Genomic DNA, 27,864 nt, shown 5'->3' with positions numbered 1-27,864 from the left:
GACGCCGCATCTTGATCCTTTTTGCCTGACCCAAACCACACCTGCGACGAAGAAAAGCGGGCCGAGTGTAGCGGAACCGGCTCCCGACACAACCCCACAACTTTCGCTGGGATCGAAGCCTCCAAACCAGCAGGATCGCCATCGTAACGACCCCCCCAACCTCCGGCGGGATCCAAGATGGCCCCCCACTGAAAACGGCGCCGAAGAAAACAGCGGCCGCCCCAACCCACAACTGGTGAACGCTTCAGAGGCGGATCGCGATTCCACGGTAGTCACCGGCGGACCGCAACACGCCTCTGTAGCCCTGCCTCGCGGTGGGACACAAAGAACCAGCCGGGGGAGACCAGAAGTAGAAGCTCCCGCACGGGGAAGCTGGATCCAGATCCCCGACTCTGACCCCTAAAATAACCGGGGTATCCCCCTGGCCTGTGGCTTGCAGGAGAGCGACGCCTATGACAACGGGGTTCTGGCCCTGCCGCACGGAGAACGACAACCAGCCGAGGGGACAAGAAGTAGCAGGCCCACGACCTACAGGAGCTGGAATGCCAGGGAGCGACCCCGTGAGGAGACGCACGGACCCCAACCCTTACGCAAACCCGGCGCCCGCCCGCCTCCACGGCAGAGAGCCCAAAGAACTCTAGGTGAGGAGAACTGCGGGAGGGGGATCGCAATTAACAAGGCCGCCAAACATTTCCACTATAGGGGACTATAGATACGCACCACTGGCATAATTACGAACACTCCCCTAAGAACAGACTGGGAAACTAATTTCACCAGGCCGAACCCTGGAAACAACCCGCGCAAAGCACAGTGCATAGGACCAAGCCAAGTCCACCCACCCAACCATACGGCTGCCCCTCCAGGTAGTTAGTGTGGGGCGCTCCCACCCCTGGAACAGACGGAGCAGAGTACTTGCACACCCCTCATCATGTCCGCCAGAAACAAGGGGAAAATAGCCACCATGGACACGTACATATCTACCAAAACAAAGTCCCCCCCCCAACCACGTCCCTCCACCCCCGAACAGGTAAAAGCAAAAGTAGCTGAGTCCTCCGAAAACCAAACCCAGGTGTTGGAAGCCATTGCATCCTTACGGACATTCATAGACTCCAGAATTGGTGAGTTCAAATCCAAAATACAACTCATGCGCCAGGATGCCCGCAGCCTAACCGAGAGAGTGACGAGCGCTGAGACAACCATAAAAGAAACATCTGACGACGCAACAGAACTGAAAGCCAAGGTAGTCGACCTGGAAAGAAAGGTGGCCGTGCTTGAGGCCAAAGCTGAGGAGGCCGAGGGCCGGGCTCGGCGTAGCAACGTCAGAATACTTGGGGTCCCAGAAGGAAGCGAAGGCTCGAACCCGACGGCCTACATAGAGTCCCTAATACAACAAGAGATAGACGCTGGAAAACTAACACAAGGTTTCTCGGTCGAAAGGGCGCATAGGTCCCTACAAAAAAGACCTCCACCGGGCTCACATCCTCGCCCCATAATCGTCAAAATACTCAATTTTCAAGACAGAGAAATCATCCTACGGCACTCCAGAAAAGAGGGACCCTTCGAACGAGGAGACTCTAAAATATCCATCTACCCTGACTACACCCAGAAAGTCCAGAGGGAGAGAAACTCATTCGTCCCGATCAAAGCGCGGCTCAGACACCTGAATTTGAAATACATGCTGTTATACCCCTCAAGACTGAAGGTGATTCACAAGGGCCGTGCGATTTTTCTAGAGACCCCCGCAGCCGCCAACATGTGGCTGGAAGAAAACAACCTGGCAGAGGGTAAAGACACACAGCCTGCGGAAGAGTAACAAGCCCCCATCACAATCGACCGAAGCTTGGAATGGCTCATGGCTCACAAGGCCAACACATGAACAAGGCAAACAAAAACCAAGGAGGTAAAACCACACAACAGTCAGCTATATAAATGTGGCCCTCGCTCGGCCCCACGCCAGACACAGGGCCCCACCCCCACGAACAGTTCAGGGCAGGCCAGTTGCCTGATCGACCTTACTCGTGCCCGACACCCGGATGGGTCCAGACGGCATGGGGCACAGGGGCGCCTGAGCACCGAAAGGAACTTGTAGGTGCTGGGCGCACCAGTTCAAGTTAAGTTAATTGTTTTGTTAGTTATGCCGTCTTCAAAACACCAAGGAGGGAAAGGCATGTGGCCAGTCGACCTCGGAGACCAGAGACGAGGGAACACTGAAACCTGGGCAAGGAACCTCACAGCCAGGGGCAACAGCTCCCCTGGGAAATCTGGGATGACCGGATTGTAGAGACCAAATTATCATCGCAATGGCGTCTCAACTTAGGGTGATGTGGAACGTTAGGGGAATGGGCACATATTTGAGAAGGAACCGGATCCATTCCTACCTGCGAAGGAAAAAGATTTCTATTGCAATGCTTCAAGAGACCCATCTTACGGATGAAGCCACATCCAAACTGTCCAAACAATGGGGAGGGACCGGTAGAGGGGCACCCTATTCCAAGTTCGCCAGAGGAGTATTCACGTGGATAAACCCAACAGTGCCATTCCAACTACTGGACTACGAAGCCGATATCTAATAATTTGGGGAACTATCGAATGCACGACCGTATGCCTGGTAAACTCATACCTACCACAACACGGAATACCCTCACGCCTCAAAATGTTAAGCGCTAAAATGATACTCTGCAGAGAGGGAGCTTTCATATGGGGAGGCGATTTCAACTGCATCAGGAACGGAACTGTAGACAGATTGGACCCCCCCTCACCACCTAAACAACACCGCAACCAACGCACTAAACTGCACAATAGAACACCTCAACCTAGTGGACATCTGGAGGGAACAAAACCGCACTGAGAGGAGCTACTCCTACTACTCGGCCCCACACAAGATCCACACAAGAATAGATTATCTGCTAATAGACCGAGAGCTGGCACAACAGGTGGAATCCACAACGTACCTAGGCAGATCCATCTCGGATCACTCCCCGCTGGTCATGCAATGGACACTTAGAGGACCCAGACCACCAATCCCACTATGGAGAATGCCAGTGGCAGCACTCACAGATCAGTCATTCAAGGAGGAACTTGGAACCAAACTAGAAGACTATCTAGACATTAATAAAGGCTCTGTGGCAAGTTGGGGCACGCTATGGGAAGCCATGAAAGTAGTAACAAGGGGAGAGGTGATATCTGGAGCGGGAGGCATCCGCAAACACTTGAAAAGGGAACTAGAAGACCTGGAAACCAAGATCACGCATCTGGAATCCGAAATCGATGCCTCACCGGATGTTAGGGAGAATTCTCTCTTCAGGCTGAATTTCCTAACCTAGTGAGTCCCCCAGCAGCGTTGCTGGATTTCTGGAGTTTGTTTTTTTCTCCTGCCAAGAGTGAGACTCTTTTTCTCCCACTCTTGGACATGATTTATGGTGTTCCTTTGACTGTTAATGTGTTTTATGGGCTATGGGGTCCTTTACTCCATAGGGTATCATGCGTTTTTACTATGTGTGTTACACAGCACCCTCCGTGCAGTAACAAAGGGGTGTCATAGTGACACCCCACCATAGACTCCATACCCTGGGACTGACTACTGTCTCCCAGGGCATGTAAAGTCACCATTGGCTTTACTAGTCCCAAATTATTAACAGAAACCAGTACAAACCATCATATTGTGGACGTACTGGTCGGGCAATTCGATTGCCCCGGGTTCTGTCAGTCGAGGGGGCACGTCTCCGTCCCCCCGATCGAGTTTTGGCTGGTGGGAGTGGAAACTACTTTTTATATTCGACCGCAAATATATCCCTATGGAATTTTCCCATTGTTCGAGGCTACCAACTTTAATTATTTAATTCTCATAGCCTCGAACATACCGCTGGTTTATTTATTTATTTATTAATTCGCCGGTTGGTATTTTTTGCCAGGACTCTATTCTAAAATGGCGTTTGTTCTCTTCTGTGACTCCAACCCAAGTCGAGCTCTTTGTTCCACTTTTTGGCGGGATTCTCCACAGAATCCTCCAAAAGTGGTGCCACTCTGTCTGGGTACCACAGGGGGTGCAGGAGGGGGTTTAGGCACCCTGGACTGAGTTACCTTGGTAACTCAAGTCGCACTCTTGTGTGATTGGCCCAAGTACTTAGCATGATTGATTGACAGCTAGGCTGAGTGAATGGGGGTGTGCTGCATAAAAGCAGGGCTTTGGGGACTGGAACTTCAGAAGTCGCCACAGGACCTGAGAATCCGACGAGGGAGAAGCTGAGCCGACCTACCACGATGACACCACCGGTGGAGCCCTGCGGAACCGACTCACCACTTCCCGACGACAGAGAAGATCTCCCGGCTGGAGAGGCTTCTTCCCCTGACTGGTGGGCACAACCAGTTTACCTTCTTCTCTTCGCACCCAGACCGTCTTGTGGTAGAATTGCCTGTGCCAAGCACCCCGGCAACCGGATAGCCACTTACCACTGGACCGCGAATAAAAGGACCGCTCCTTTTACCTGAGAACTCCACGGCTGGTTTCTTCCCTGGCAGTGCAACGGACTCCTGTCTTCCTCCCCGACGAGATCCTCTCTTCCCCCGGACGAAGCACCGACTTGCATCCGCTGCCAGGAACAACTGCCCCTGCTGGAGTATTCTCACCACTTTAAGGTACCGTGTCCGCCAGGCCTCCCTTTCTAAAGATTGCTACAAGGTAATAATAACCCCTTAACTTTCTGGACTGGGCTGGCCGCCTTGACCCTCTAACTGGTCCCTTTCTTTTGGTCCAACTCTTTTTGAACCTTTGCAAGACTCTGGTGCACTTCAACCGTGTGACCTTGGACACATTTCGTTCTGATCCTCTTAAAGTGGATCCGGCCTACTGAACTCTAACTTCACGGTTTTACTTGCCTCCCTCTCTTGTTTTGTTCTTATAAAAGTGTTGGGATCTGTTTCATATTATACTCTGCTTTTCTCTCCCTTTTTAAACAAATTATTAGTGTGCCATCTGCGTTAAGCGCTCACCGCTCTCTGAAAATAATTGGGGCTTTACTTAAGACTTATCTAAAATTCTTCTAAGGGAGTGTATATCTTTTAATGACCGTGTTTTTGAATTGCTTACTATTAGTGCCTGTGTGTTTTTCTAGATGTGGTTTTAAATAAATAATTATTTCGAAGGGATTGTGTCCTCCGACGTATTCCTCATCTTAGATATATCTCCTTCCAGCTCTGTTGGCCTCGGAAAATTTTTTCTCTAGAGAGCGCTGCGCATCGACGTCCTCCGAGTCGATGTCCCTCGACAGCCGCCGTATCGACGTCATCCTGCCTATAAAGGCCGCGCGCAGCGTCCGTTGCTCAGTTCCGTTTTTCCGCGCTTACTCAGTGCCTCGGAATACCGTTGCTCAGTTCTTAGTCAGATTAATCCTATTTACCTCGAGTCATTCGATCCGTACTCGATGGCTTCCTCGTCGGAACCGACTCGATCCGGCTTCAAGAAATGCCGAGATTGTGGGAAAAAGATGTCGTTGACTGACCCTCACAGAGTTTGTCTGTGGTGTTTGGGAGCTGAACACCATTGTTCGGAATGCGAGGACTGTATGTCCATGACAGCTAAGGCCCTGAAGGAGCGTAGGGGGAAGCTGGAGAAAAGTAAGACTTTTAAAGCTTCTTCTTCGTCGACGAAGTCGAGACATTCGTCTCCTCGTCACCATTCGCGCTCCAGGTCTCGGAGTGGGTCTCATCACTCCTCGAGATCGAAGCACTCGAAGAGGAGACGTCGAAGATCCCCTTCTCCGTCTTCCTCTTCCTCTGTTTCGCCAAAAAGAATCCCTTGCCCCATGAAACATAGTTCCCGGGCTGAATGGGAGGAATTCCGAAAAAATATGAGCGTCTTCGAGAAAGCAGCCTCGACCCCCTCGAAGACTGCCGAGAGCGATGCTCTGGTCGAAAGAACTGAATGTCAAAAACGCCGCGAGTCGCAGTACCCGGCGAAGGAAACCTCTCAAGCGCGTCTCGAACCCTCGAGTAGGACTATGACCTCCAAACCTTCCTCGAAGGTTCCGTCGACGCCGTCGACGAGGGTTCCGTCGAGGTCGATGTCTTCGACGCCGTTGTCGAAGGGACCTTCGACACACAGGTCTGTCGACTCGACGCCAGCTTCGACACCGGCGTCGACGCCAAGAAAAGTCACGGTTACGACACACCCAGTGACTATCCCCAGGTCCTCCACGTCGATGGCTTCGAGATTGTCGAGTAGAATTCCAATTCTGTCGAGGTCTTCGAGGCCTCCGCCTTTGTTTTCGACACCACGCTCGAAGCCTTCGGCGTCGACGACATCGACGTTTTCGAGGCCGATAATGACAAGTTCGGCACCCTCTGCCTTGGAAATGGGATTTACTCCCTTTATGAGTTCAGAACAATTGAGAACTATGTCCTCAATTTTGGAAGAGGGTATTGTCTGAACAGGAAGACACATTTGAGTTGCAGGGACCTGTAACCCCAATTAGAGAGGAATTTTCCTCTGAAGAGCGCAGGTTAAAGGATCTTCATGATTCCTTACATGAGGCAAGTGGGTTAGACACTTCCCCTGAGGTGGAGTTTGCTAAGCCAGACCCGGGGGAGCATGCTGAAACCCCCTATAGAGCCTTAATGGCCAGGATCACAGAGTTCATGGGGTGGTCTGCACCTTCACAATCTTTCCAACAAGATGACCTCATGGATATTCTTGACAAAGGCCCACAGGAGGATCCTGTGGTGCCTTTTCATAAAGCTCTTCAGAGAAAGATCATGACAAACTGGGAAACCCCAGATGTAGTACCAGCAGTAAATAAAAAACTGTCTACAAAGTACAGGGTATCTTCTACAGACCCAGAGTTTTTGTCTAAACACCCATCCCCAGAAAGTCTGGTGGTACAGGCAGCATCCTCTACCGATGTCAAGACGGCTTATCCTACCGTCCCACAGGACAGGGACGATAAAAAATACGATGCTATGGCAAAGAAAGTCTTTTCAGCATGTAGCATGGCGTTAAAATCTGTTAATGCTACTTGCACCCTTGCTAGGTTCAGCCATACACTTTGGGAGTGTGCTTCTACAGCGGCTGACTGCATCCCGGAGGGAGAAGAAAGGGATGCGTTCCTGAATATTATACAGGACGGTAAAGACGCTATGTGCGAATCCCTCCAGACGGGCATTGATTCGGCTGACAGTATCAGCAGAGCAATGGCGGCAAGTACATCAACCAGGAGATTTGCTTGGTTGAGAAAGTCTGGTTTTGCCCCAGATGTGCAAGCCAGGCTCTTGAACATGCCATTCGATGGCTCTTCTTTGTTCGGGAATAAGGCGTATGACAGTTTAGAAAAACTGCAAACTTCAAAAGCAGCAGCAAAATCCCTAGGAGCTGCAATCCGTCGGACTCCTTTTCGTCCCACAGGAACCTCTGCGAGGGGCAAGTCCTTTCGCTTCTACTCCGCATTCGGAAGAGGTAGAGGACGACCGGCTCAAAGGGGACAAAGAACTACCCGAGGTGGACGGGGTAGATATTCAAAAGCCGCAGCAACAGCAGGTACCTCTTTACCATCGGCATCTGCATCAGCTGCCCCAAAACCACTCTGAGGACTTCCCTCACAGGACACCTGTAGGAGGCAGGTTGACTCAACATCTGGCGGTATGGCAGGCTATCACGTCAGATGCTTGGGCATTGGAAACAGTTGCCCAAGGTTACTGCCTGCCTTTCCTACATGTACCTCAGAGTCATCCACCGGGGATCAGCTCTCTGAAAGCTCCAGATCCGCTCCTCTTGCAGGAAATTTGGGACCTGCTAGAGAAAGGTGCCATAGAACCGGTACCTGTAGCGGAGAGGAACAAGGGCTGGTACTCCCCTTACTTTCTCATTCCAAAGAAAGACGGAGGACTGAGACCCATCTTGGACTTGCGAGAATTGAACAAATTCCTCAGGAAAGACAAATTCAAGATGGTCACTCTTTCTCAGATCCTCCAGGCCCTTCAGTTCCAGGACTGGTTGGTATCTCTGGACCTTCAGGACGCTTATTTCCATGTGCCTATCCATCTCAAACACAGGAAATACCTGAGGTTCGCAATTGGCAACTCTCACTATCAATTTCGAGTGCTGCCATTTGGGCTGACCTCCGCCCTGAGGGTCTTCACCAAGTTAATGTCGGCAGTGGCTGCAAGTCTAAGGAGGGAAGGGATTCACGTCTACCCCTACCTGGACGACTGGTTGATCAGGGCTGTTTCTCTGGAACAAGCTCAGATCCAGCTAAATCACGTGTGCCACTTCCTTCACAGACTGGGCTTCTCCCTCAACTTAAAGAAGTCACAAATGATACCATCGCAGAGACTCCAGTTCATAGGAGCGATCCTGGACACTTCCCTGGGAAAAGCCTTGCCACCAGAGGTGAGGGCTCAAGATATTCTACAGATGGTTACCAAGTTCCAACATGCCCAACGTCTCCCAGCCTTCGACTTTTTGAGGTTGCTAGGCCTCATGGCATCCTGCATTTTCCTAGTGCCAGAGTTCCCTCCAGTGGGCACTGAGGACTCAGTGGTCACAATTCTCAGGGAGAATGACAGATCTTCTTCAGGTTCCCGGCAGGGTGGCTCGAGACCTTCAGTGGTGGGCCTGTCAGGAGAACATTCTGAAAGGAGAACATTTTTGGCAACCCTGGCCGGAGATAACAGTAGTCACGGATGCCTCACTCACGGGGTGGGGAGCCCACGCCAACGACTTGACCATCAGCGGTCGTTGGTCTCCATCGGAGTCCAGACTACATATCAACCTGTTAGAGCTGAGAGCCATCAGACTTGCGCTGAAGGCGTTCCTGCCAGCTGTACAAGGGAAGAACGTCCTGATAATGTCGGACAACACGGTGGCCATGCATTACCTCAACAAAAGAGGAGGTGTAGGATCACTACCCCTGTGCAGAGAGGCGATGCAGCTCTGGTTTTGGGCAATCCAAGAAGGAATCTCTCTATCAGCATTTCACCTAGCCGGAGAGAAGAACTTGACAGCGGACGCTCTGAGCAGGCAGAACACAGTCTCCCACGAGTGGGAGCTAGCTCAGGAAGTCCTTCAAGAGATCTTCGCCCTTTGGGGAACCCCTCAGGTGGATCTGTTCGCCACCAGCGTCAACAGGAAATGCGATCTGTTCTGCTCAAGGGAATTTCCCCCGAGAGGAGCTCTGGGAGACGCGTTCATAGTGGACTGGGAGTTTCCGCTTCTGTACGCGTTCCCACCGGTCCTTGTCATTCCTCAAATGATCAGGAGGTTGAGAAGATTCCGGAGAACCATGATCCTAATTGCCCCAGATTGGGCCAGGAGAACGTGGTACCCGGACCTTCTGGACTTGTCCATCTGCCCTCCAATTCGACTTCCACTCAGAGAGAACCTACTCTCACAGAAAAGAGGTCAGGTTCTCCATCCAGACATCAAAACCCTCAACCTTCACGCTTGACTTCTGAAAGGCTGATGTACAAGGATTGGGACCTCCCTGATGATGTTATGGAGGTGTTGCTTTCGGCAAGGAGGCCAGCAACAAAGTCTTTATACCGCTGCCGTTGGAACAGATTTTGCAGCTGGTGTAGAGAACAGAATATCGACCCTTTTTCATGCGGTACACCAATGGTTTTGTCCTTCCTACTACATTTGGCAAATTCAGGCCTTCAAGTTGGCACCATTAAGGGCTATCTCGCAGCGCTATCCATCTTTAAGCGTACTGCGGAAGAACCATCCTATTTCAAATTACCCTTGGTAATACAGTTTCTAAAGGGGTTAACCAATGTTTATCCCCCAAGACCATTCCAAATTCCCCTATGGGATTTAAACTTAGTACTTACTTTCCTGATGGGTACACCTTTCGAACCTCTCCATTCTTGTTCGTTAAGATTCCTTACCCTTAAAACTGTTTTATTAATAGCACTTACATCTGCTAGAAGGGTGAGCGAATTACAAGCTCTTTCTTGTAAACCCCCTCACACAATATTTCACAAAGACAAAGTTGTCCTGCAAGTGAAGCCTAATTTCCTCCCAAAGGTGGTTTCTGAATTCCATATCACTCAGAAGATTACCATACCATCTTTCTATCCTCCTCCTCACCCGGGGAAAGAGGAAGAGAGGTTACACAGGCTAGACCCTAGGAGGGCTTTAAGTTTTTACATCAGTAGACTGGGCAGGATAAGACAGGCAGACCAGCTGTTTGTAGGTTACGCAGGTCACAAGCTGGGGTTACCAATAACTAAGCAGACCATTTCCAGATGGATCATTCTAGCCATTCTGGAATGTTATAAACTGGCAGGGAAAGAGCCCCCTCAAAACCTTAGGGCTCATTCGACCAGAGGTATTGCAGATTCATCGGCCCTCATAAGAGGCGTGCCGGTTAAGGACATCTGTGCGGCCTCTACATGGTCGTCTGTCCATACCTTTACACGTTTTTACAATTTGGATTCCTCCTCCAGTCAAGAGACTAGGTTTGGAAGGGCTGTACTGCATTCTATTCATCAATAGAAGACAGCGTGAAGTCAGTACTCCCTCCTCCGATAATAGAATACTGCTATGGGAGCCTATCTGAGATGAGGAATACGTCGGAGGACACAATCCCTTCGAAGAACAAGTTACTTCTTACCTTGTAACGTTCTTTCGATGGGATGTTCCTCAGACGTATTCCTCATCGACCCTCCCATCCATCCCCGCAGTTCTACTTCCCTTGTTGTTGCAGTTTACGCTCCTTCAGGGTGATTAGTTAGTCCAGAAAGTATTATTGTGGGCTACAAAACGGAACTGAGCAACGGACGCTGCGCGCGGTCTTTATAGGCAGGATGACGTCGACGTCGATACGGTGGCTGACGAGGGACATCGACTTGGAGGACGTCGACGCGCAGCGCCCTCAAGAGAAAAAATTTTCCGAGGCCAGCAGAGCTGGAAGGAGATATATCTAAGATGAGGAATACGTCGGAGGAACATCCCGTCGAAAGAACCTTACAAGGTAAGAAGTAACTTGTTCATCTCTTTTACACCAAGCTCTGGTCAGTGTTTACTTGTTCTACTATGTTCTTTTGACCTATTGTGAATACTCTGTATACTGCCTAACTCTTCTTGAGGGAAGTCTGACTGCTCAGCCACAGCTACCAAGTGAATCTGTGTGGTACAGACTGCTACGAAGTGGGTTTACTGCCAAACACATGTAGTCTTAAATCTTTTACAGTGGTCCCAGAGGGAACTGCACAGGTTTCTGCCTAACACCGGACACTGAGACAAAACTAAGAGAAACTCTAGAGGAATGCATTTCCGCCTAGAACAGATTGTCTAAATTCGACTACACAACTTACACAGCCAAGGCACACAAAGAAGCGGACAAGCCTGGCAGAATGTTGGCCTGGCTTTGCAAACGCGAGTTCCCAAGATACCTCCCAACCGAGATTACAGATGAAAAGGGGGTAAACCATAGGACCCAGCAATATATCGATCTTGCATTTCTACTCTAAACTGTACGCACATGACACAATAATACCAGTGGAGGACATAAGAGCCACCCTAGAGGAAATAGAGCTCCCAAGAATGTCGGAAGACCAAAGAGAACTATTAGATGCGGAGATCACCGTGGAGGACGTAACGGATGCGATCAGATCGCTAGCTACATCCAAGGCCCCAGGGAGTGACGGACTTCTGTCAGAATTCTACAAAGCATATGAAGCTACCCTCACCCCTGTCCTGCACGAGGTGTATATGGAAGCATACGAAAATGGAATCTTACCCAGCTCCATGAAAGAAACAATAATCATTCCCATACTTGAGCCCAACAAACCTACCAACAAGTACGATTCATACCGCCCAATTGCAATGCTAAACTACGATAGTAAGATCCTGACTACAATCCTGGCCAAGAGGCTGGCGAGGGTGGTGGGAACCCTGATCCATGAAGACCAGAACGGCTTTGTTCCAGGACGCAACACCACAGCAAACCTGAGGAGACTTCAGCACACTGTGGCGGAGACCTACGACAGAGACAAAGATCTAGCGGTGCTATCGCTCGATGCCATAAAAGCCTTCGATTCCATCTACTGGGAATGGTTGATTGAGGTGTTAAGAGAGTTTGGCTTTGGCGAAGGCTTTGTGCGATGGGTTGAGGTCCTATACAACTCACTGGTAGTGAGAGTAAAGACTGGAGGAACGGTCTCTGAATCCTGGGCGATACAGCGGGGCACTAAACAAGGATGCCCGCTATCTCCGATGTTATACATCCTAGGCCTGGAACCGGCGGCCATTTACTTAAACAGCACTGTGATGCGGGTATCAGGCTGGGCAATGATCACTCCATAATATTCTTGTATGCAGATGACGTTCTCCTATACCTGAGGGACCCACAGCTCAATGCACGAGTCGCGCTAGACATCTTAGACAATTATGCCGATGCTCCGGGATCGAATTTAGCAGGCCAAAATCCTGTGCGTTCCCACTAGCTAGGCTCAGGAGCTTGGCCAATTCCGACTTACCAGACGTCGGGGTGAAATGGCAACCAGAGGTATTTAGGTACCTGGGTGTCGACGTGAGCCACACCCCCGAGCTCACACACGAACATAACACGGAAAAAGCGATAAAAGGCCTCCGCAAATCCATGAAGTTTTGGTCGAAGCTTCCGCTCGCAATGATGGGCAGAGCAGCAATTGTCAAAATGATAATCCTCCCCCGACTCTTATACTACTTTGTGAATGTTTGCCACTACATCAGACCTCCTTTTTTCCAAAAAACTGGAATCTTTAATCAAGGACTTCATATGGGGGCCATCCAGACATAAACTCTCCTTAGCCATACTCACGCTCCTGTACAAAGAGGGAGGGATACAACTACCAGACCTCCAAAGATACTATCTAGCTGCACAACTCAGTCATGTGACTAAATGGCTCTCTGATGATCCGTCTGCTGAATCGGGGCTGCTGCGGCAATCATCTTCCAAGCTATTCCCCAAGGAGATACTTTGGAACTCGATGAAACAACCATCTGACGTCCCCATGATAATAACTCTAGGCAGGCAGATATGGGCTAGAACTTGCTTCCTCCGACAACTGAAACACCTCTACACTCCCAACAACCCCATCCTGGCCGATGCCTGCAAAACACAGACGGATCTCGCGACGGCCAGAAACTGGGAAAGAGCCGGTATCTACACATGGGGCGATATGTATGAAGAGGGCACAGAGAACTAGATTTGCTACAAGCAAACGAAGGAATCACGAGTGGCCAATTTCTGTGGTACCATCGCCTTAAGACAACTGCCAAAAAACAATGGACAATGTGGCCAGAGGAACCCGCCCCAGATCCCCTCCTCCAGGAAATGTATGACCTAGCTGACGGCTGGAAACCGGTGTCCCGCCTATTCAACAAACTGATCGACAGACCCAACCCGAAAAGCACGCCACTGAGACAAAAATGGGAAACCGAGCTGGAAATCACACTATCGGAAAACGAATGGGAGCGAATATTACTATACCCCAAAGAAGTGACAAACACCAGATTCAAACAGATCCAGCTGAACGTCTTATATAGAACGTACATGACCCCATCGAGAGTGGCCACCTTCAACAAACGGGTATCCCCACAATGCCCCTGGTGCGGAAATGGCAAAACTGACATGATCCACATGTTCTGGACTTGCACCAAAACAGCAAAATTCTGGTCCATGGTGAAAAACACCTGCACGAACGCTGGCCTAACCAAATATGAGTGGAACCCAAACGGATGCTGGTTAGGGGCCCATCCTAGACTGAGCAAGTACAAACACCTATTCAAACTAATGGATTTAGCCTGCATTCTCGCAAAGACATCCATAGCAATGGCTTGGAAGTCACTGGGGGGTCCGAGGCATGAACGATGGCTAAAAGACCTAGAAAGATGGACAGAAGCTGAGACCAGAGCCTGGCAGGAGGGAATCAACGCAGGCGGCGACAATGCCAATGACACCCTAGAATCATGGAAAGCTCTGCTGCGCGACATACAGTACACCGCGGACCATAAACCCCCCTGAACATGCACCCCTGACAGCAAGTTGACGAAGAACCACCCGAGAAATGGAAACCCCTTGAAACCAACCCCTTGTGGCGTCGGATTTGCTGGACACCTGTCCCCTCCTCACTCAAACCGACAAGAACTTTACACTGCAACATGAAGACTGCATTGGTTATCTGTTCGTTTGTTACGTTATTTGTTAATTATTAAAGCATATGTATTTGCACAAATGCTAATAAAATACTTTACAGAAGTTTCTGCTGCCAAAGATATAGGGATTATTAACAACATTCAATGGGTAGTAATGTTTTCATTGATTGACCTCAAAGTGAAATACCACCAGGTATGTCTATCAGGATTCCATGGACTTGACTGCATTCATAACTCCACTTTGCTTATTTAGGTGCAAGAGAATGTCCTTTGGACTGGTGTCAGCCGAGAGCATGTGTCGCAGAATTATGCACAAGATGGCAGCGGCAGTGATTGGAGTTAGTGTATAAGGTTGATACTTTAGTGTGGGCAAGAGACAGAAAGGAACATGATCAAAGAGTGTTGAGGGTGATTCTATTCAAATCTCACAGAGAGGGTGGGTAGTGCCGAAAACTGATGCAATCTCGGCGATCACAGGCATGACAATACCCATAGACAGTAAGGACGTCTTGTAATTCCTGGGAATGGCAGAGTTTTACTAGCAGTTTGTAAGGAATATGTCTGGCATGTGGTCAACACATCAAATGAGCAAACTCACAGGGAAGGGTATTTACTTTTGTCTGGACGGAGGGGTGCAATTCCTAGTTCAACAACATTGTGAAAGAAATTGCTGAAGCAGGGTCCTGGAACCATTCCATGAAGAATGAGAACCATTTTTTATGGGGATGCTAGTGAGAGTGGTCTCGCAGCAGTATTGGAGTTGTCCAATGGCATACAGGAGAGCACAGCGGCCTTCAACTCGAGTACTTTAAGGGTTGCTGAAGTACAGTCTTCTGTAATAGAAGGAGAGGCATTGACCTTTTAAAGTCATTTTACCATGCAGACTGACCACAAGCTGTTGGCCTCCACTTCCAATAAGAATGGTATGGACTGAGTTTCCAGGAGGATTGTTCAATGGATCACAGCACTGCAGGGCTTGGACTTTGAGGTGGAGCATGTGTATGGCAAGGAGAATGTGGCAGCTGTTGATCTATCAAGAAATGCGGCTAGTTGTGTTGATGAGGATTGAGGAGAAGTGAAACATGATCCTGGCAAAACAATGGACGATGTGTTGCTTGTGGGGGGTTGCTTCGATGAATCTAGTTGGATGTAAGGGTGTGATGAGGACATGGTCTATGCCAGGGTGAAACTGTTCATACAGCAAGGGTGGCCAAGTGGCGAGTAGGATTTAAGTGTAGAATTCGGGCAGTACAAGAGAATAAAGAATGGGTGTAGTGTGAGAGGGCTGGTAATGGATATTGGCCAAGGGACATTTAGGGATTGCACAGAGCAAAACCTGGATTAGATGATTTTTGGTGGGCAGGCAGTGAGGAGTAGATTGAAGGAAAGGGTAAGAGGATGTGTGAAATGTGCCGATAGTGATACGTTTTTGGTTACCTGTGTGCCACAAATGAACGTGACCAAGACAACTATGTCATGGAAAGGAAGTGGCTCCTGGGATAGTCTAGCTTCATGGGCATGCTGGCACGCCTCTGCACGCTCACTCCAGAAGAAAAACAACCCACTAGAGGCCAAGTCACTGCTGCCAAGTATAACAAGTATTTATTTCTACAAATAGAAATGCATCAGCAAAGAACTCTGCTGCCGCCAAACGTTCTTCCAAATTAAAGATGTGCAGCAAGTTAAAAGGACGCCTGACGTCATTGTTGTCGTCATCGGATACAGCAAAAACCTCCGAGGCTGGTTGGAGCCACCCTATACATAGGCGGCCCACTCCATAGGGTGATGCTGGGCCATTGGTCCAAGCCCTTTTGTCCGTCTCCGTCCACATGGGTGCTGCTAGTCTTGTCATCCGTGCTAGAACGGGGCCTAACAAGCAATTACTTAGCTACTCTATAACTGTAATGGTGCACCTGGCAGACCGAGATGAGCCCAGGGGGAGAGCCAAGGTCTTAACAACTTGCATACTTCACTCACTCCCAGATGCGCCAGCAGCCTCCAAGTTTCTCCACCCTCGTTGTGAGCTATCATTTCATCCCTCCCTGGCACCTGCAGCACAAATCACCCCGCAGACCCAAATGCGAAGGCAAGATAACCTTGGTTTCTGATTGATCGGGGGTCTTACAGCTTTATGGTTAGTTGTCTGAGCCTGGCTGGCGCTGTGGTATGTTGGGGTCTTGCGATAATAGCATTGAAAGACTGTAACTCTCAAGTGTGGGGTGTTGGTGCTGGGGGATCATGCTATCTGAATAGTAGGATGTCACTGCCACAAACTGCTCTGTCTCCTTCTCGTGGTTTTGTAGAGCACATTCTTTCTGGGGTGTGAAGGCCTACAGCCTCTGAGACAATAGCAGGCTTGTAACTAGTGGTGTGGGTTATGTCTGTGTGGGCCATGCAGATCTACTACGAACATGTTTGGTGCTTTTTGGCCGAGCTTGGGGCCTACATTAGAAAATGGCTGCCAACAACTAAGATGGCATTTACTCTTGCCTCTACTGTATAGCTCCTAATACATGCACTACGTGATCATGCACTTTCTTGTGTACACTCCCCCCAAACCCAGACTCTGCTCCCTCGATGTGTGGTTTACACTTTGTTTCTCATTCGGAATCGCTTAGGGGGGTGGGAAGACCATCTCTCCTTCCCAACAGGTGTGAGATATGCGTGCTTGATGGTGTTGGTGGAACTTTATTCAAGTGGCCAGAAGTGGGTGTGGCGCGAACCAAGTCCACAAAGGAGGTGGTGCCAAAACAAATCGTCAAACAACGGGCCTCATTTTGTTTATGCAGAGGCAGAGTTTTTGAACACTCTGATACATCATGTGGTTACATCTCTAGCACTCACAAGGCAATGGGTGCATAGAACGTTTCAACTCTAATGGATATGATTCAGTTGAAGTTGTGTCCGGGAGAGCTTGGTCGGGTGGAGTCCTAGCCAGAGCCAACCACTCTAGGGGGATCAGTCACTTAGTCACTAAAGTATCATCATTCGAGTTAATGAGAGGGGGCAAGCCCAATACCAAGCTGTGTCCCCTGTGGATGGGTAGGGCCAGAGCATTGCTTGTGGCGGAGGAGACGGTCTCGAGGAGAACAGAGAGCAAGGTGAAATCTAAGCCGCTCTTTGTTAAGTAGAATGTGATGAGAGAGAGAAGCTTTGCAATAGGCAGTGAGGTCAAAATTAATTTGACTGCTTTGGATGCCGGGGAAGGGTTTGTTGATGTATATGTGAAAATGGTAGGGGCTGAAGATCTAGGGTGTGCAGTGAAAATTAAGCAAAGGAATAAAGAAAGTGGGGCGAGCATGGGGCTGAGAGGGGGAGGTGTAACCATCAGCGACTCTTGCATGAGTGAATATATAATGTCACATTTAAGGTAGTGGTGTGTCTGGGAGCTTGACGGTGGGCCGCATCTTTGCTCCCAGGCTTGGGCTCCTCGAAATCCTTCTGTGATGGCGGGCTCAGGGAGACCCATTGTTGTTGATGTGGCGATGGGGGAGTTAGGCCATGTAGGGAAGCGGTCATAATGGTGAGCTGATGGGAGACCCACCATCATCAGCGCGAGCCAAGGTGGAAAGGAGGCTGCAGGATAGAGCGGTTGGTCGAGAGATAGCGAGAGAGGCTGTGAAGTCATGGGCAGCGCAGCAGTGACTGAAACGATGCACCCCAATGCCCTATTGAAGTAAGTAAAGCAGTACTGAATTCAGACCCTATTGGTGTCCTGGCTGTCTGTTCATGCTTGCATTAATCCAATTACTACACAACCTTAGTGAAGGAGATTCATTGGACTAGACTCATCAACTTCAGTATTTAAACACTATCACTCTCCCTAAACCAACTCACCAATAGGAGCTGGAGCTTGATCGTACATTACAGCGGAGGAGGTAGGTGATGTCATCTCGAGCCTTCGCACCAATACAATTCCAGGCCCAGATGGCTTTTCATCTTTGTTTTATAAATCATTTAAGCCATCTCCCTTAGGCCTATTGACCTCTATTTTCAATTCCTTCCCACAGTCTCATGAAATGTCTCTCACCATGACCACATCAGTCAAAGCCTTAATGTTGAAACCTGGTAAAGAGGCAAACAAATACAGGTCTTACTGCCGCAAAAGACTTTAAACACTGATGCAAAAATTATCGATCTAAAGTACTAGAATTGCGCCTTGCAAAGACTCTTTCCAAGCGAATTAATTGTTGCCAGATTTATATCCAGCGACAGTGACGATGATGACATCAATAGAATTCCGAATATCCTAGATTCAGAGAAAATCCACATGTGTTTGCTGGCTCTAGGTACACAAAAGCATTTGATGGATTGAGATTTGTAATATCTGTACAAGACACTGACACTGGCTGTGTTCGATTTTGGCCCTAGATTATGTTACAACCTTGCCAACTTTGCACCTCCCTCAACTAAACTCTGCTAAATGGCTCCTTAACTTCCTGATAACAGTAACCAGAGGGAACTGGTAAGGTTGCCCCTTATATCCACTTCTCCAGCATTGGATCTTTCATAAGATTCACATGCTTGCATATTCCCCGTCAGACCGGGAATCCTCAGTGATTTTTAAAATAATTAATGTACATTTCCCATAGGAAAAGGCAATGACAGTTGCTCATTATGTCTGAGACATTCACTTGTGTAGTCCCTCCATCTCACTTTGGTCCTTTATGACTCCAACCAATGAGATGGCAGGGCTTAAGCTCCACTCCAGGCAGCCATCTTCAGATTTTTCACTGCAGTCTACCAGACAGGTGGAATCCTCACAGTTCGCTTAGCTTTCATCGTTTTTCTTAACATTAGCTGTTCAAGCTACAACTTGAATTTCTTTTTCATACGTCAAGTACTACCATTTGTGACTTTCTGGGTTCAGAAAGGACAACTTTTCTCAATTTTTCATCGAGTGAATATCAACTTGACATCAACTGTCAAAAAGCCCTCCTTGTTTAAGGATTGCAGCAGATGTAGAAAGAAGCTAATATTCATGAGGGATCCACATCAAGCGTATTTACTGTTTATACCCTCAATATATTCATCAGTGTGATATCTGTAAAACGTTCACCAACAAGAGTTTACAAGACAGGCACAGAAGTCTGCTGTTACATCTGGAGTCCAAGTGCCACTCCTCGGATGAGGAATCTGCTAAAACAGCCCATGTTGCATCTCACAAGACAACTGAGAGACAAACTTCTAAAAGAAGGGACTCTTCAGTGGAAAGGGCAATCGCCTCTCCTCACAAGAGCAGGAAAAAGGTCAAGAAGAGCTTCCTTACACCTTCCTTAAGCTCTGTGGAACAGAAAAAGCATCATAAAGAAGAAAACACTGCTTCAAAAGGTAAGGAGATGACTTCTAAACCTTCTTCTGGGGAACGGTCGTCTACAAGCAGGAGTAATAATAAGAGTTAGTCTACGTCCAAACCGTCCATGAAGGAAAAAAAGTCTACGACCACGTTCCAAACGTCCTTGTCGTCGAGCAAATCCTCTTCATTCAAATTGTCGTCAACAAAGGCAAAGGAAAAACACCATTCGTCCACGAAACTCTCGTTGACCGAGTCAACTCCACAGTATTGGTCCACAAAACCTTTGACGAAGACAACAATACATCTTTTATTCGCCGACGAAGCCCCCAACACCTGTCTCGGCAGAAAAGCTGTCCACGAGCATCTCGTCAACGGCAAGCCCACCGTCCAAGGAGGAGAATGCAAATAAGGCTAAAGACACCATTTCCTCCACTCCAGGAAGAACCTGTAACAATACAATTCTCACAAATTAAGGAAAAGGTGAAGTTACCAGATATTATTCTGCAAAAAGAATACTCACATTGAAGTCATGGGTGAACAACCCATTTATACTCCGAAAGAGAATAGTCCACCATGGCATCCTACCACTGAGGACGTCACAGACCCATATGATCCTACACTGATGGAATCCATGCAACGAATCATAGAGGAGTTCAACAGACGCCAAAGAACTTGGCTCTTGGGGCCCTCTACTTCCAGACATAGAAATACATCTGCAAGCTCAATGAGCACAAAGTCTCCACAAAGAGACAAGTCACCACATTACATTACGCCTAGGGGCTCTCCCACCAGTAGTAGAACCTGTAAATGTCCATGCTCCCCCGAGCTGTCACACAGGCCTAGGGACAGACCACTGTCACACAGTGCTTCACCGACAAGAGTCTCACCCCCAAGGTCCTCACCTAGACCATCAAGGGACCCAACTACGGTACCCTTAACTGTGTCCGTTTCAGATCGGCAGGGGGACCCATTCATGGACTTCATGGACACAGAAGAACCAGAGGAAGGAGAGATCACACAGGACCCAGACACACATAGTGAATGGGATGACTATGTGATAGAAAACTAGATGCCCCAGGGGGAAACATCACCGCCTGATGACTTGGTATCCTTCCACACCAAAGCAGCAGACCTTTTCAAAATACAGGTAACTTCAGAGAAGAAGAAACCTGTGCTCTATGAGCACAGGGATAAGTGAAGAACAACGGTTACAACTATCCCACTGTTGGACACAGTCTGGGATGCAGGGATAAGGAATCTCTATACACCTCTATCTACACCTGCTTTGGCATCATGACCAGAGAACAAATATAAGGCTCCAGATACGGCTCCTCTATGCCTAAGGGGACACACAAAACCCGACTCAGTCATCACAGTCCCGGCAAGAAAGAAGCTGGTAAACCCCCCGTCAACACTGACCGCGCCACCGGACAAGGAAGACCGAAAACTCAAGGCCATGGGCAGAAAGGTCTTGTCATCGGCATTTCTAACATCAGAGCTGCTAATGCTTTAGCTATGACAGCTCGATTTGACAGAGAACTCGGACCTCCTATGTCAAAACTAGCCAAACCTCTACCTGCAGAGTTTCAAGAGGAAGCAAAAGCAATAATAACTGATGGGGAAGCAACCTCTGATCACATGATCGATGCAGCTTTAAACGTTGCTGAATCAGGATTTAGATAAATGACCCATCTAACAGTCCCAAGAAGACAGGCTTGGATGAAGGCAACCAATTTTAGGCCAGTAGTTCAAGCACATATTTTAGATATGCCCTTCGACAGACAATATCATTTTGGTAAAAAGATTGATGACAATTTGAAGGGCATTAAATCGGACACAGACACAGCGAGAGCTAGTAGCTCGCTGAAAGACAGATCGGGACCGGTGCTCTTTTCGGGGCTCATCCACAAGATATAGAGGTTACAACAGACTGTCCTATGGTCAAAGAACGCAAAGCAGTACTTTTCAGGACAATAAATACCACCAATCCACAGCCAGATTCAACACACAAAGAGGCAGATGTGGCTCGGGCCACTCAAAAACACACTCAAAACAGAACTGACAATCCATATGCACCCATTCCACAGCTCAAGCCTACATGTCATGGGAAGAAGTCATGCAACTTCCACCAGCCTTTCACAAAACACTTCACTGGTGGGGGACTCCACAAAATCTGACACTGGATGCCATTTCACGCACCCACGTCTATGCTTCTTCTCAGGACAGGCGCATCCCTATCAGGCTGGAGAGCGCACTTAGTAGAACTAAAAACAAAGGGCACGTGGTCAACCAAAGAGTCTCGACTACACATAAACATCCTGGGGCTCAGAGCAATCTGCTGGGCACTAAAGGCCTTTTTACACATTCTAGCAGAACAAGTATTCACGATGCAGACGGACAACACAACCTCCATGCATTATATCAACAAACGAGGAGGTACAAGATCAGAGATGCTATCCAGAGAAGCACAGAAACTATGGACATGGGCATTAGAGCACATGGTCCAGTTGAAAGCAAAACATCTGCCAGGAGTAGACAATGTCCTAGCGGACAAATTAAGCAGGGATTACACGACCTACCACGAGTGGGAACTAGACAAAGAAGAGACTCCGCAGATATTCCGCATTTGGGGAAAACCGGAGATCAATCAACACGAAATGCCCCCTCTTTGCCTCGAGATACCCAGAGGCTCTATCACTGGGGGACGCATTCTCAATAACTTGGGCGAGCCGGTTCCTGTACGTATTCCCACCGACCCCGTTGATGGCACGAGTGCTGTGCAGAGTGAAGGAGCAGCCGTGCAAGATGATACTTCTCGCTCCGGAATGGGCGCGACCGGTTTGGTACACGACCCTCCGGCTCCTCTCCCAAGTGTCTCCCATTAGCCTTAGATTGCGTCAGAGTTTGCTGACACAACAGAACTACAAGGTTCTCCACCACGACCCAGCAAGCCGGTCCCTCAAAACATGGTACCTGAACAGCAGAAATTAGCAAACCTTACACTACCGTCGGAATGTTGGGACATCATTGGAGCGTCTAGCGCACCATCCACACGGACCAAATACGTCAAGAAGTGGACCTGTTTCACTACATGGTGTGAAGCTTCACACATGGATCCGCTTACAACATCAGTGAACAAGTGTTACCGTATTTGCAAGAGTGGGACTCTTTGTCCTTCATTAAGGTACACCTATCTGCCATATCAACTTATACTACAAACCCTAGTCAAGCGTCATTAGTTACCAATCCAGCAATCCAAGTTTTCCTCAAGGGATTATTACATACTTTTACACCAATGCTAGAACCGGTACCCGCTTGGAGCCTAAACAGTTTTGTCGGCACTCATTGAGGCACCCTATGAACCCATCCATAGATGTGACCTTAAGTTCCTATCCTGGAAGGCTGCCTTTCTAGTAGCCATCCCATCGGCTAGAAGAATCGGTGAACTCCAGGCTCTCTCATCGGAACCTCCTTTCACCCTTTTCCAGAAGGACTGCGTCATCCTCTGGACAAATCCTCACTTTTTACCTAAAGTAGTCTCTGAAATGACACTCTCGGAGCGTATTATATTCCCTACCTTTTTCAGCAACCAACGGAAGAACAAGCGCTACACTCTCTTGATGTTGCGCGAGTCCTGAAATTCTACATTCAAAGAACCAAGCAGTTCCCTACATCCCCAAGGCTTTTCATGGTGTTCTCAGGCCGCACTAAAGGACAGATCATCTCCAAACAAGGCCTCTCGTGCTGCGTGATAATTTGCATCAGCCGTTGTCATCAGTCCAAATATGAACCTCTGACTGGACCGCCAACATCTCAATCCACCAGAGGTAGAGCAGCATTGGTCGGTTTCCACGCAGGAGTAGCAATAAAGGACATGTGTAAAGCGGCTACCTGGAGCACGCTACACACATTCGCCAAGCATTACTGCTTAACAGAAGACCCCAACAAGGAATCAGCGTTTTTTGGACAGGCGGTCTTCCGCCATCTATTTGTTTAAGGTAGGAGCAGCCTTTTCTCCCGCCTACCCCAAGTATATGTGGCTTAAGTAAGTTGATATACTCTAGGGATACTGAAGTTTAACCTTCAGGGTGTAGCTAAATGTGGACATGCTTAACTGCTTGGTATTCTGTTCACGCATGTGAATCTATAAGAGATCCAATGCTGGAGAAGTCTTAGTTACTTACCTGTAACTGTATTTCTCCAGCATTGGTATCTTTCATAGATTCACATGCGCCCACCCGCCTCCCCTGAGAGGCTGCTCCAAGGACTGGCAGTCATTATATATGCAGTCTACTTACGGCTCAAAATCTGAAGATGGCTGCCTGAGGTGGAGCTTAAGCCCTGCCTTCTCATTGGTTGAGGTCATAAAGGACCAAAGTGAGGTGGAGGGACTACACAAGTGAAAGTCTCATTAAACATAATGGGCAACTCTCATTGCGTTTTCCCATGGGGAATGCATGCAAATAATTATTTTTAAATCAGAGGATTCCCGGTATGACGGGGAATATTCAAGCATGTGAATCTATGAAAGATACCAATCCTGGAGAAATACAGTAACCGGTAAGTAACTAAGACTTTTTTCACCTCATCAATGGAGCCGTTCGTACACAGAATTGAGGCTAATGAGAAACATGTAGTCAAACTGAGGGCTCACATAATATCTCTATGCGCTGAAGATGTCATTAGCCTATAAGATAGTACTCCCTCCCCAAACTAACGAATATTAAAGGATTTCAAAGGTGTTGGGGTTTAATGTGAATTATTCCAAATCCAGTGGGCTAAATAGACAAACTGCAGACTTTGGGTGTTCGTATTACACTATCTTTCGTAGGCCTCTACCGATCCAATAGTAAGCCAATATTTGAAGAAATATCACTAGATCTAAAAAGATGAACCTCCCAGGAAATGTTCTGGTGAGGGTGCCTAACTGCTGCAAAGATGATCTTGATTGCCAGCCCAATCACTCCATAAAAAAAAAGTACTAACGTTTATATGTGCCCATAAACACCGTAGAATCCTAGGAAAACGAATGCGCAGAAGGTCTCACCTAGAAAGCCTGGGGTTGTCAGACATTAAAAGGTACATCAGGCATGGGTCCTCTCTCCCCTTTCATAGATAATACAGATTTTATGCTGGACATGCACAGCCCCACCTTCAATGCATGGAAGAGTAGGCTCTTAAGCGGTTTGGGTCTATTGGACCTAAAACACTGGATCACATTTATTTGACCTTTTGTTCGGTCTAAAATGCAGGGGGAGCCCCCAGCACCCACCCCCACACTTCAACTCGACCTAATATATATCCTTACCCACCCCATATATATATATTTAATTACATTTGACTCAAAAAATGTGATCAAATGTCTTAGGTCCATTTTTTTTCAGGTCAATTATGCCAATACCTCTTAAGCACTTGATGCAACTCAATAAGCAGAAATCTATCTTAAACTTTGAAACCTGTAAAGTTAACTTTCCACCTTTCGGAGAAGAGACTTTAATTCACTCTCATTCGACATGGGGTCTCGTATCCACAGATGTAATCTGCGGGAACTTGCCAAGCTACACCCTTATAACTCACCTTTTTGTTTTGGTTAATCCCTTCATGATGTCCCTTCAATCTCCGGACCTATTCTTCTTTTTTGTTGTTTGCTTTTCATCTAATTGCGACTAATTGGAAAACCACAAACATTGACTTGTAATCTATGGTGGATTTCCATCTGTTCTTTTCACAGGATTGAGAAAATGTATGCGTTAACCTATATACCTAAATTTAACAACAAATGGAATGTTTTTACTGCATAACTAATGTAGAATTACACTACATCTTATTCGACCATACTTCCCGTCCTCTTCGTTCCTATTGTTTCCCTTTGTTCAGTTTGTCTTCCCCTGTGAGTCCTAATTACAATTCATAACTTTAGCAATTTTAATTACTTAATATTGTTAGTATTTGATCTAAGGATATACATAAGAACCTTTACTGTCACACTGCATTCAATGAAGTCTTCTATAGTATCAGTGTGTAAATTCACCCATATGTAACCTTGCTTATGACCTGTTCAATAAATATCATTTAACTTAAAAAAGGAAAAGAAAATAAAACCTCACCATTCTCCCTGGTCTACACAAAAATCACCCATCTCATGTACCAGACCCTGATTCCCCCCCCCCCCCCCCCCCCCCCCCCCCCCCTCAGTGGTGGTGTTTGGGGGTATTGTGGAGTTCATCTCTCCGATTGCAGGGCTGCCAGCTGACCTAATTACTGTCACAGGTTTCCCCCTTTCTCACCTGTGTTTGCTGCTTGCTTTAATTCTTGGGAGGAGTCTTCTTCCGTACGGTTCGGGTTTTGTACATCCCCGTATGGCCGTCTTCGGGTTCCAGCGTTCGTTCAGCTTCTACGTCCAGGGTCAATAGGAAACTCCAGGAAGTCCAGGATTCGAAGGAGGTGTACTCGGAGGCGGGTACAGTGAGTCTGGGAAGCAAGACCGGATAAGGAGGAAGGAGGATAGTAGGAGGAAGCGGGGGGTCCGGGAACCGGGAAACAGAGTTCAGCGAAGGCGAACTATGGAGCGCACGTCTAGCCACAGCAATCGGTAGCGTTGAGACGCATGGGGCTGCGGGGCGTGGCTTCTTTATAGAACGTGCTACGTCGGATGTGAAAGCTGGTAGGCAGCGTTCTGTGTTTAATGGCCATGTTGAAAGTACAGCAAAGTGTAAGTCCCGATGTGTCAAGGACCAGGAGGTCCAAAAGGGGCGTGTCCGACGGTTCATGACAATTGCACACTACACACATTCTTGCAGCAGCCAAATGATCCCTAGCTAGAAATTTGAAGTTTGTGAAATTGTTACATTGGAAATGATCACTGTCCTCACTCAATTTAAAAAAGATGTGCCTACATGGTTCCCGTTTGTCTTTCTATAGAGTTAAACCACAACTGGTGTTCAAGCCCTCTTTTTATGTGTACCTTTTCTGATTTATTATGCAGGCTCAGTAGGTTTTCTTTGCATAAAGACCGGTTTAAGTAATTGGCTGAACGATTTGACCCTGAACATTTGAAGTTATTGATCTTTTGGCTTCTACCTTGTGAAAAGGACTAATTACGCATATTTTGTACCATCTGACTCATCCTTTTTTGGATTTTTTGTATTGGGTTGGGAGAAAGGTTTTTCTAAATAATTTAAAAAATTTAGTTACAAAAAAAACAATGCTGGAGAACATATACTTATTGATTGGGAATTGTCCTGACGATCTCCAAAGTGGATGAGCTCAGTTCTACCAAACACAGGTTTGAAAACTTCAAGTACAGGTTTATTTTGAAAACTTGTTAAACTTAAATTTAAAATGAATTTTTTCTTTTGATGAAATGAGTAGAATTATAGAATCTGATCATTATCGGTGATGTGAACCGATTTATTAACTTTAGGTGGTCTGCATATTGTCTCAGATGCATAATCTTATGGATTACTTCTTTTATAACCTTTTTTTATTTCTTGTTATTTCCTTTGTTTTCAACAGACAAAGATGTTATCTACATGTGCCCGTTTAGCGGCCCTATTAAGGGAAGGATTTACATTACAAACTATAGACTGTATTTCAAAGGCGAAGAAACGGTAAGTTCTGGGGATGGTATTATTATTATTATGGTATTTATTGATAGCAGACCTAGCAACAGAGCGCTTTACAATCATAGGGGGATGTACACAGTGAGAGAAGCAGAGAAAAAAGGAGCAGGGAGCTAACGGGAGGGAGGGCAATTGTCAGCATGGGGGAAGACAGTAGTGGGAAGCAGATCACTGAGTCTCAGGTAGGTTGGAGAGTGCAGGGTGTGTGGACCTAGGTGTTAAGAAGTAGCCATTTCTTGAAGAGGAAGGTCTGAACATATTAAATGTATTTCATGGATTTGTAAATGATATAGGATTTAAAGTCTTAAAGACATATTATGTTTCATAAAAAATGGACACATTATACTTGCATCCTCTGTACTAGTGGTAGCACAACTGAACAAACTGATACTTTCTCAGGAATCTTACTATGGCACATATCCATCTGCTAGGGGCAATCTCCCAGACTTTTGTTTACATTTTAAGAGCTCTAGAAAATTGATTCTGCCATGAAAGTCAGATTTGCTGAACGGTGTACTTTCAGACAGCACTGTGTGTCTTAAGAATTGATGTTAGTTTTGTTCACAAAAGGAGTGATGGCGGGAAGGTTTTGAATTAATCTGAACCTCTGAGAATGGTCTTGAGAGTGCCGAAGACTAAAATGTGCCCTGTTTTTTATTTTTTTTATTTAAAAGTTGTTTTTAGTTTACATTTTATAATAAACTTTTGACAACACTTATCACAATTCAGGTTAATTTAGACAGAAATTAACAATTTTACATTTACGTACAAATACAAAAGAAAAAATGTTTTTTTTTTTAGTCTACCTTAAAATA

General features: G+C 47.3%; 1 protein-coding gene and 1 long non-coding RNA gene across 2 annotated transcripts in view; one reads left to right on the top strand and one right to left on the bottom strand.

The window, feature by feature from the left end:
* The window catches only part of MTM1 (myotubularin 1), a 1,347,122-nt gene that overhangs the window by 154,891 nt on the left and 1,164,367 nt on the right, over window positions 1-27,864 (top strand). Inside the window, exon 4 of the mRNA XM_069612751.1 lies at window positions 26,943-27,037. Within this exon, the coding sequence (XP_069468852.1) occupies window positions 26,943-27,037 (95 nt within the window). The remainder of the gene's footprint in view (window positions 1-26,942; window positions 27,038-27,864) is intronic.
* Window positions 1-27,864, bottom strand: part of LOC138480937 (uncharacterized) — a 549,246-nt gene that overhangs the window by 191,434 nt on the left and 329,948 nt on the right. The window lies entirely within an intron of this gene.

Source organism: Ambystoma mexicanum, chromosome 5p (assembly GCF_040938575.1).
Source record: "Ambystoma mexicanum isolate Mex_15411 chromosome 5p, UKY_AmexF1_1, whole genome shotgun sequence".
NCBI lineage: Eukaryota > Metazoa > Chordata > Amphibia > Caudata > Ambystomatidae > Ambystoma > Ambystoma mexicanum.
The sequence above is the reverse complement of the archived record's forward strand: the minus strand, read 5'-3'. Positions and strand labels throughout refer to the sequence as shown.